At 50.3% G+C, this 12,689-nt stretch overlaps 1 protein-coding gene across 2 annotated transcripts in view; it reads right to left on the reverse strand.

Annotated features, from left to right (window-relative positions):
* The window catches only part of btbd11a (BTB (POZ) domain containing 11a), a gene marked incomplete at both ends in the record, with an annotated part of 171,476 nt that overhangs the window by 20,805 nt on the left and 137,982 nt on the right, over positions 1-12,689 (reverse strand). For both annotated transcript variants that reach the window (XM_079263466.1, XM_079263465.1), the window contains 2 exons: positions 1,460-1,553; positions 1,983-2,084. In XM_079263466.1, coding sequence (XP_079119592.1) covers positions 1,460-1,553; positions 1,983-2,084 — 196 coding nt within the window. The remainder of the gene's footprint in view (positions 1-1,459; positions 1,554-1,982; positions 2,085-12,689) is intronic.

The raw sequence follows: 12,689 nt of genomic DNA on the forward strand, positions 1-12,689 counted from the left end.
GCAATGGAAATGTTTCAAGTGGTCAGGAGGGTGATTTCTTCTGTCACCATGCTGGGCCTTTCTGTCTGATGAACTGTCATCTTGCACTGGCTCAGTCTGAACCGCAGTGAAAACCTGCAGGAGATCCTTACTGGGGATTTTAGGGGATATCAGCATCCTTACAGCTCTACCTGGTTGGAAAGGTGACTCACCCGGGTTTCCAACCACATAAATTAACATCAACTGTTTTTTTTTTCAAAGAAGCAACTTGATCCACAAGTTTTAGCTTGTCACCTTTCCCGCCGGCGTGGTGGGCATGTTGAGAGGCAGAGATGTGGGGTGTGTCAGAGTGAATCTGTGATGCTGGCTATGAGTGAAATGTGAGAGACTAGAGGGGTGATGTCAGGGGAGGAAGGAAGAAGGGGAGATTTGTTTCTAGACCGTCAGTGAGGGGTGAGGGAAGGAGGTAAGGAGGGGTTGGGTATATGTAAGTGGGTGTATTTGTGTGTGTAAGGTGTGTGTGTGTGTGTGTGTGTGTGTGTGTGTGGGGGGGGGGGGGGGGGGGGGGGGGGGTAGTGGTGCCGTGGTGGGGGGTGCAGCAGACAGTGTAGAATTTGTGTGTAGATTCCTATGTTGTGCATTTCTTTTCTCTTTGTCTTTTATTTTCTTTTCTGTTGTCATTCCATCCTTTTCTGCCTCCTTCTCCAGTCTGGTCCAGCAGAACCATGTCAACTTAGTAAAACTAACATTTATTCAGAAGAAAATTCAGATAATTAAGAAGATGGAGTTTGCATGTTCTCCCTGTGTATGCGTGGGTTCTCTCCGGGTTCTCCGGCTTCCTCCCATCATACAAACACATGCATGTTAGGTTGATTGGTTACTCTAAATTGCCCTTAGGAGTGAGAGTGAGTGGTTGTTTGTCTCTGTGTGGCCCTGTGATGGACTGGCGAGCTGTCCAGGGTGTACCCTGCCTTTTGCCTGCTGGAATAGGCTCCAGCTTCCCCGCAACCCTTCATTGGATTGAGTGGTTAGGATAATGAATGAATTATTAAGAGGATCTTTACATCCTTAGAGCTTCTCTTGGCAAAACAGATGTTTTGAGCAGAACATGAGATGAGAATCCTGCTATATTCTGAAACTGGAAAAAAAAAAAAAAACCTTCTGAAACCTTGAAAGTTTAAATTTTGCTGCTTTAATGCTGAATGAGGTGACTTCTATGTGAACAAAGCTGAATTGAACTTCATGTCCTTGTTGGTTGCTCCCATTGCCAAGAACTCTGTGATCAGCATCTTTGCAGCCCTCTCAGAACCCAGACGGTTCCTGGTTGGGAACCAGCTAGGTTCCCGTCAAGCAGAAGCTACATTCTGAACTGATCTCATTTCCAGCCAGTTTTAGACTCACCTTTCCATCTTATTTGTTTCTGTGAGAACTGAAGTTAAGCAGAGCAGGATTTAATGTGCTCTAATCCAAGTCTGTTTACCTGCAGCAGCAGCAAGCTGGAGGGGCGTCTCACTATAGTTGTCCCCCACGTCCAGTAGGGCACCTTCCACATTAGCGCCGTTATCTAGAAGCAGCTGCAGGAGAGATGGCAGAGACAGCATGGAGAGGAAGTGCAGGGTCGCGGTTACAAATAATATGAAGAAAAGCCTGGAATTCTTTCTGAATGCGACTCTTCTGCCTCACAGCTCCTGTTCAGATACCAAAGCTCTGATTGCCCGTTAATAACTGAAGAAAGCCTGAAAGTGACTCAGCTTGTATGAAACATATTAAACATTCTGCATCCCTGAAGCTCAGCAACCAGCTCTGCTGCAGTCATCTCATCTGCACATTCCACTGAAAACACCAATTCTCTCTGATAAATGATCACAGACCATACAGATGGGAGAATGAAGGAAAAGAAGGCTTCTGGGACTGTCAGGGTGCACCAAAGTAATCGTTATCATCCTGTCAGAAGTACAGAGGAGGGGCCTGAGGATAGTTTTACAGGTTAGAAACGTCACTACCTGCACAACGGGAACGTGTCCATATAACACGGCGACAGTGAGCGGCGTCTGCTGGCGCGTTTCAGGATAAACTGAGGGGTGCTTGTTTACTGTGCTGGGCACCTGAGAAGTCATAAGTCAAGTTCAGGGAGAGAGATATACAGATAATAACATACAGAGCTCAAGGCGGGAAGCAGAAGCAGGTGGAGACATTGTCCTCCAGAAATCCTTCCTCTCATCTCATTTCACTCTGTAAACATGAGAGCAGCGGCTTCATCTGCCTGAACTGGGCTGTCTGGCTGCATCTCAATGAAGACAAAGAGAGACCACGCAACACACACACCTGCAGCGCTGATTCAGAAGCAAAGCAGCCACCGTTTTATCCTCAGGTGTCTCCCTGCATGACCTGAGTCAGCTGTAACCCTGCTGATGGAACTGAAATGTCTAGACTCATCTAGACATGCTGCAGGTATTTTACACTTTCTATTCTTTTACAGTGTGATAGTTCAGGTTCTGATGAACTTTGCAATCATTGCAAGCAACAGTGTGCTGCTGTAAGCAGGAGACAGGTCTCTACTTGTCCTGCTCACTGAGGTGCTCCGACCTTGTTGCACACGTTTATTATGGGTGGATGAGAACCAGTCTTGGGACTAATAACATCATATTATTTCATTTGAAGACAACTTTATGAGAAACAGAATCACCGACAAAGTTTGATCATGTTTTCAGATTTGTTTTGGCAACATCCAGCTCTTTTGAGTGATTCGTCCATCATGCTCCTCATGTCCAGTCCCAGTTCAGGCCTTTAAACCTCTCCGCAACATGGACTGGCAGGCCGAGACAACTCCACGACATGTTGTCCTGAAGCAACTGTTTGACACCAGCAGGAGTTCAATCATCTGTATTTGAATGAAACATATGAAACGACAGAAAACCCGTGCTGCAGTCTGGATCCACTTCTTTACAATCAGATTAATGCTGCCTCAAATGTTTAGATGGTTTGAACAGGTCGAGCTCTGTTTCTGAGTCAGCGCTGAACTGAAGCGCGATGCAGTCACCACGATGCAGTCACCACGATGTAATCACCACGATGTAATGACCCCGATGCAGTCACCACGATGTAATCACCCCGATGTAATCACCCCGATGCAGTCACCACGATGTAATCACCCCGATGCAGTCACCACGATGTAATCACCACGATGCAGTCACCACGATGTAATCACCACGATGCAGTCACCACGATGTAATCATCACGATGCAGTCACCACGATGTAATCACCACGATGTAATCACCCCGATGCAGTCACCACGATGTAATCACCCCGATGTAATCACCCCGATGCAGTCACCACGATGTAATCACCCCGATGCAGTCACCACGATGTAATCACCCCGATGTAATCACCCCGATGCAGTCACCACGATGTAATCATCACGATGCAGTCACCCCGATGTAATCACCACGATGCAGACACCCCGATGTAATCACCACGATGCAGTCACCCCGATGTAATCACCATGATGCAGTCACCACGATGTAATCACCACGATGTAATCACCCCGATGCAGTCACCACGATGTAATCACCCCGATGTAATCACCCCGATGCAGTCACCACGATGTAATCATCGCGATGCAGTCACCCCGATGTAATCACCACGATGCAGTCACCACGATGTAATCATCACGATGCAGTCACCACGATGCAGTCACCACGATGTAATCACCGCGATGTAATCACCCCGATGCAGTCACCACGATGTAATCATCACGATGCAGTCACCCCGATGTAATCACCATGATGCAGTCACCACGATGCAGTCACCACGATGTAATCACCCCGATGTAATCACCCCGATGCAGTCACCCCGATGTAATCACCACGATGCAGTCACCCCGATGTAATCACCCCGATGTAATCACCACGATGCAGTCACCCCGATGTAATCACCACGATGCAGTCACCCCGATGCAGTCACCCCGATGTAATCACCCCGATGCAGTCACCCCGATGTAATCACCACGATGCAGTCACCCCGATGTAATCACCCCGATGTAATCACCACGATGCAGTCACCCCGATGTAATCACCACGATGCAGTCACCACGATGTAATCATCACGATGCAGTCACCACGATGCAGTCACCACGATGTAATCACCCCGATGCAGTCACCCCGATGTAATCACCACGATGCAGTCACCCCGATGTAATCACCCCGATGCAGTCACCCCGATGTAATCACCACGATGCAGTCACCCCGATGTAATCACCACGATGCAGTCACCCCGATGTAATCACCACGATGCAGTCACCCCGATGCAGTCACCCCGATGCAGTCACCACAATGCAGTCACCACAATGCAGTCACCACGATGCAGTCACCCCGATGTAATCACCCCGATGCAGTCACCACGATGCAGTCACCACGATGCAGTCACCCCGATGTAATCACCACGATGTAATCACCACGATGCAGTCACCCCGATGTAATCACCCCGATGCAGTCACCACGATGCAGTCACCACGATGTAATCACCACGATGAAGTCACCCCGATGTAATCACCACGATGCAGTCACCCCGATGTAATCACCACGATGCAGTCACCCCGATGCAGTCACCACGATGTAATCACCCCGATGCAGTCACCACGATGCAGTCACCATGATGTAATCACCCCGATGTAATCACCCCGATGTAATCACCACGATGCAGTCACCCCGATGTAATCACCCCGATGTAATCACCACGATGCAGTCACCCCGATGTAATCACCACGATGCAGTCACCCCGATGTAATCACCACGATGCAGTCACCACGATGCAGTCACCCCGATGCAGTCACCACGATGTAATCACCACGATGTAATCACCCCGATGCAGTCACCACGATGTAATCACCCCGATGTAATCACCACGATGCAGTGACCACGATGCAGTCACCACGATGCAGTCACCACGATGTAATCATCACGATGCAGTCACCCCGATGTAATCACCACGATGTAATCATCACGATGCAGTCACCCCGATGTAATCACCCCGATGCAGTCACCACGATGTAATCACCCCGATGCAGTCACCCCGATGTAATCACCACGATGCAGTCACCCCAATGTAATCACCACGATGCAGTCACCCCGATGTAATCACCACGATGCAGTCACCACGATGTAATCACCCCGATGTAATCACCCCGATGCAGTCACCACGATGTAATCACCCCGATGCAGTCACCCCGATGTAATCACCACGATGCAGTCACCCCGATGCAATCACCACGATGCAGTCACCACGATGCAGTCACCACGATGTAATCACCCCGATGTAATCACCACGATGCAGTCACCCCGATGTAATCACCACGATGCAGTCACCACGATGCAGTCACCACGATGTAATCACCCCGATGTAATCACCCCGATGCAGTCACCACGATGCAGTCACCACGATGTAATCACCCCGATGTAATCACCCCGATGTAATCACCACGATGCAGTGACCACGATGCAGTCACCACGATGCAGTCACCACGATGTAATCATCACGATGCAGTCACCCCGATGTAATCACCACGATGCAGTCACCACGATGCAGTCACCCCGATGCAGTCACCACGATGTAATCACCACGATGTAATCACCCCGATGCAGTCACCACGATGTAATCATCACGATGCAGTCACCCCGATGTAATCACCATGATGCAGTCACCACGATGCAGTCACCACGGTGTAATCACCCCGATGTAATCACCCCGATGCAGTCACCACGATGTAATCACCCCGATGCAGTCACCCCGATGTAATCACCACGATGCAGTCACCCCAATGTAATCACCACGATGCAGTCACCCCGATGTAATCACCCCGATGCAGTCACCCCGATGTAATCACCACGATGCAGTCACCCCGATGTAATCACCACGATGCAGTCACCCCGATGTAATCACCACGATGCAGTCACCCCGATGTAATCACCCCGATGCAGTCACCCCGATGCAGTCACCACAATGCAGTCACCACGATCCAGTCACCACAATGCAGTCACCACAATGCAGTCACCACAATGCAGTCACCACGATGCAGTCACCACGATGTAATCACCCCGATGCAGTCACCCCGATGCAGTCACCACAATGCAGTCACCACGATGCAGTCACCACGATGTAATCACCCCGATGCAGTCACCCCGATGTAATCACCACGATGCAGTCACCCCGATGTAATCACCACGATGCAGTCACCCCGATGTAATCACCCCGATGCAGTCACCCCGATGCAGTCACCACAATGCAGTCACCACGATGCAGTCACCCCGATGCAGTCACCCCGATGTAATCACCCCGATGCAGTCACCACGATGCAGTCACCCCGATGTAATCACCACGATGTAATCACCACGATGAAGTGACCCCGATGTAATGACCCCGATGCAGTCACCACGATGCAGTCACCACGATGTAATCACCACGATGCAGTCACCCCGATGTAATCACCACGATGCAGTCACCCCGATGTAATCACCACGATGCAGTCACCACAATGCAGTCACCCCGACGTAATCACCCCGATGTAATCACCACGATGCAGTCACCACGATGCAGTCACCACGATGCAGTCACCACGATGCAGTCACCCCGATGTAATCACCACGATGCAGTCACCCCGATGTAATCACCACGATGCAGTCACCCCGATGTAATCATAACGATGCAGTCACCCCGATGTAATCACCACGATGTAATCACCACGATGTAATCACAACGATGCAGTCACCACGATGTAATCACCCCGATGTAATCACCACGATGTAATCACCACGATGCAGTCACCACGATGCAGTCACCCCGATGTAATCACCACGATGCAGTCACCACGATGTAATCACCACGATGTAATCACCACGATGCAGTCACCACGATGTAATCACCCCGATGTAATCACCACGATGTAATCACCACGATGTAATCACCACGATGCAGTCACCACGATGTAATCACCCCGATGTAATCACCACGATGTAATCACCACGATGCAGTCACCACGATGCAGTCACCCCGATGTAATCACCACGATGCAGTCACCACGATGTAATCACCACGATGTAATCACCACGATGTAATCACCACGATGCAGTCACCACGATGTAATCACCCCGATGTAATCACCACGATGTAATCACCACGATGTAATCACCACGATGCAGTCACCCCGATGTAATCACCCCGATGTAATCACCACGATGCAGTCACCACGATGCAGTCACCACGATGCAGTCACCCCGATGTAATCACCCCGATGCAGTCACCACAATGCAGTCACCCCGATGTAATCACCCCGATGCAGTCACCACGATGTAATCACCACGATGTAATCACCACGAAGCAGTCACCACGATGTAATCACCACGATGTAATCACCCCGATGCAGTCACCACGATGTAATCACCACGATGCAGTCACCCCGATGTAATCACCCCGATGCAGTCACCACGATGCAGTCACCACGATGTAATCACCACGATGCAGTCACCCCGATGTAATCACCACGATGCAGTCACCACGATGCAGTCACCCCGATGTAATCACCACGATGCAGTCACCCCGATGTAATCACCACGATGCAGTCACCCCGATGTAATCACCACGATGTAATCACCACGATGTAATCACAACGATGTAATCACCACGATGCAGTCACCCCGATGTAATCACCACGATGCAGTCACCACGATGCAGTCACCACGATGTAATCACCACGATGCAGTCACCCCGATGTAATCACCACGATGTAATCACCACGATGAAGTGACCCCGATGTAATCACCCCGATGCAGTCACCACGATGCAGTCACCAAGATGTAATCACCACGATGCAGTCACCCCGATGTAATCACCACGATGCAGTCACCACGATGCAGTCACCCCGACGTAATCACCCCGATGTAATCACCACGATGCAGTCACCACGATGCAGTCACCACGATGCAGTCACCACGATGCAGTCACCCCGATGTAATCACCACGATGCAGTCACCCCGATGTAATCACCACGATGCAGTCACCCCGATGTAATCATAACGATGCAGTCACCCCGATGTAATCACCACGATGTAATCACCACGATGTAATCACCACGATGTAATCACAACGATGCAGTCACCACGATGTAATCACTCCGATGTAATCACCACGATGTAATCACCACGATGCAGTCACCACGATGCAGTCACCCCGATGTAATCACCACGATGCAGTCACCACGATGTAATCACCACGATGTAATCACCACGATGCAGTCACCACGATGTAATCACCCCGATGTAATCACCACGATGTAATCACCACGATGTAATCACCACGATGCAGTCACCACGATGTAATCACCCCGATGTAATCACCACAATGTAATCACCACGATGCAGTCACCACGATGCAGTCACCCCGATGTAATCACCACGATGCAGTCACCACGATGTAATCACCACGATGCAATCACCACGATGCAGTCACCACGATGTAATCACCCCGATGTAATCACCACGATGTAATCACCACGATGTAATCACCACGATGCAGTCACCCCGATGTAATCACCCCGATGTAATCACCACGATGCAGTCACCACGATGCAGTCACCACGATGCAGTCACCCCGATGTAATCACCCCGATGCAGTCACCACAATGCAGTCACCCCGATGTAATCACCCCGATGCAGTCACCACGATGTAATCACCACGATGTAATCACCACGAAGCAGTCACCACGATGTAATCACCACGATGTAATCACCCCGATGCAGTCACCACGATGTAATCACCACGATGCAGTCACCCCGATGTAATCACCCCGATGCAGTCACCACGATGCAGTCACCACGATGTAATCACCACGATGCAGTCACCCCGATGTAATCACCACGATGCAGTCACCACGATGCAGTCACCCCGATGTAATCACCACGATGCAGTCACCACGATGTAATCACCACGATGCAGTCACCACGATGTAATCACCACGATGTAATCACCACGATGCAGTCACCACGATGTAATCACCCCGATGTAATCACCACGATGTAATCACCACGATGTAATCACCACGATGCAGTCACCACGATGTAATCACCACGATGCAGTCACCACGATGCAGTCACCACGATGTAATCACCACGATGCAGTCACCACGATGTAATCACCACGATGCAGTCACCACGATGTAATCACCCCGATGTAATCACCCCGATGCAGTCACCCCGATGTAATCATCACGATGCAGTCACCCCGATGTAATCACCACGATGTAATCACCACGATGTAATCACCACGATGTAATCACCACGATGCAGTCACCCCGATGTAATCACCACGATGCAGTCACCCCGATGTAATCACCACGATGTAATCACCACGATGTAATCACCACGATGTAATCACCACGATGCAGTCACCCCGATGTAATCACCACGATGCAGTCACCACGATGCAGTCACCACGATGTAATCACCACGATGCAGTCACCACGATGTAATCACCACGATGCAGTCACCACGATGTAATCACCCCGATGTAATCACCCCGATGCAGTCACCCCGATGTAATCATCACGATGCAGTCACCCCGATGTAATCACCACGATGTAATCACCACGATGTAATCACCACGATGCAGTCACCCCAATGTAATCACCACGATGCAGTCACCACGATGTAATCACCACGATGCAGTCACCACGATGCAGTCACCCCGATGTAATCACCCCGATGCAGTCACCACGATGTAATCACCACGATGTAATCACCACGATGCAGTCACCACGATGTAATCACCACGATGTAATCACCACGATGCAGTCACCCCGATGTAATCATCATGATGCAGTCACCCCGATGTAATCACCACGATGTAATCACCACGATGTAATCACCACGATGTAATCACCACGATGCAGTCACCACGATGTAATCACCCCGATGTAATCACCACGATGTTATCACCACGATGCAGTCACCCCGATGTAATCACCACGATGCAGTCACCCCGATGTAATCACCCCGATGTAATCACCCCGATGCAGTCACCACGATGTAATCACCACGATGTAATCACCACGATGCAGTCACCACGATGTAATCACCCCGATGTAATCACCACGATGCAGTCACCACGATGTAATCACCACGATGTAATCACCACGATGCAGTCACCACGATGTAATCACCCCGATGTAATCACCACGATGTAATCACCACGATGTAATCACCACGATGCAGTCACCACGATGTAATCACCCCGATGTAATCACCACAATGTAATCACCACGATGCAGTCACCACGATGCAGTCACCCCGATGTAATCACCACGATGCAGTCACCACGATGTAATCACCACGATGTAATCACCACGATGCAATCACCACGATGCAGTCACCACGATGTAATCACCCCGATGTAATCACCACGATGTAATCACCACGATGTAATCACCACGATGCAGTCACCCCGATGTAATCACCCCGATGTAATCACCACGATGCAGTCACCACGATGCAGTCACCACGATGCAGTCACCCCGATGTAATCACCCCGATGCAGTCACCACAATGCAGTCACCCCGATGTAATCACCCCGATGCAGTCACCACGATGTAATCACCACGATGTAATCACCACGAAGCAGTCACCACGATGTAATCACCACGATGTAATCACCCCGATGCAGTCACCACGATGTAATCACCACGATGCAGTCACCCCGATGTAATCACCCCGATGCAGTCACCACGATGCAGTCACCACGATGTAATCACCACGATGCAGTCACCCCGATGTAATCACCACGATGCAGTCACCACGATGCAGTCACCCCGATGTAATCACCACGATGCAGTCACCACGATGTAATCACCACGATGCAGTCACCACGATGTAATCACCACGATGTAATCACCACGATGCAGTCACCACGATGTAATCACCCCGATGTAATCACCACGATGTAATCACCACGATGTAATCACCACGATGCAGTCACCACGATGTAATCACCACGATGCAGTCACCACGATGCAGTCACCACGATGTAATCACCACGATGCAGTCACCACGATGTAATCACCACGATGCAGTCACCACGATGTAATCACCCCGATGTAATCACCCCGATGCAGTCACCCCGATGTAATCATCACGATGCAGTCACCCCGATGTAATCACCACGATGTAATCACCACGATGTAATCACCACGATGTAATCACCACGATGCAGTCACCCCGATGTAATCACCACGATGCAGTCACCCCGATGTAATCACCACGATGTAATCACCACGATGTAATCACCACGATGTAATCACCACGATGCAGTCACCCCGATGTAATCACCACGATGCAGTCACCACGATGCAGTCACCACGATGTAATCACCACGATGCAGTCACCACGATGTAATCACCACGATGCAGTCACCACGATGTAATCACCCCGATGTAATCACCCCGATGCAGTCACCCCGATGTAATCATCACGATGCAGTCACCCCGATGTAATCACCACGATGTAATCACCACGATGTAATCACCACGATGCAGTCACCCCAATGTAATCACCACGATGCAGTCACCACGATGTAATCACCACGATGCAGTCACCACGATGCAGTCACCCCGATGTAATCACCCCGATGCAGTCACCACGATGTAATCACCACGATGTAATCACCACGATGCAGTCACCACGATGTAATCACCACGATGTAATCACCACGATGCAGTCACCCCGATGTAATCATCATGATGCAGTCACCCCGATGTAATCACCACGATGTAATCACCACGATGTAATCACCACGATGTAATCACCACGATGCAGTCACCACGATGTAATCACCCCGATGTAATCACCACGATGTTATCACCACGATGCAGTCACCCCGATGTAATCACCACGATGCAGTCACCCCGATGTAATCACCACGATGTAATCACCACGATGCAGTCACCCCGATGTAATCACCACGATGCAGTCACCACGATGTAATCACCACGATGTAATCACCACGATGCAGTCACCACGATGTAATCACCCCGATGTAATCACCACGATGTAATCACCACGATGTAATCACCACGATGCAGTCACCCCGATGCAGTCACCCCGATGTAATCACCACGATGTAATCACCACGATGCAGTCACCCCGATGCAGTCACACCGATGCAGTCACCACAATGCAGTCACCACGATGCAGTCACCCCGATGTAATCACCCCGATGCAGTCACCACGATGCAGTCACCCCGATGTAATCACCACGATGTAATCACCACGATGCAGTCACCACGATGCAGTCACTACGATGGAATCACCACGATGCAGTCACCCCGATGCAGTCACCCCGATGTAATCACCACGATGCAGTCACCACGATGTAATCACCACGATGTAATCACCACGATGCAGTCACCACGATGTAATCATCACGATGCAGTCACCCCGATGTAATCACCACGATGCAGTCACCCCGATGCAGTCACCACGATGTAATCACCACGATGCAGTCACCACGATGTAATCACCACGATGCAGTCACCACGATGTAATCACCCCGATGCAGTCACCACGATGTAATCACCACGATGCAGTCACCCCGATGCAGTCACCACGATGTAATCACCCCGATGCAGTCACCCCGATGCAGTCACCACGATGCAGTCACCACGATGTAA

This window comes from Telmatherina bonti, assembly GCF_933228915.1.
Source record: "Telmatherina bonti genome assembly, chromosome: 23".
Classification (NCBI taxonomy): Eukaryota; Metazoa; Chordata; class Actinopteri; order Atheriniformes; family Telmatherinidae; genus Telmatherina; species Telmatherina bonti.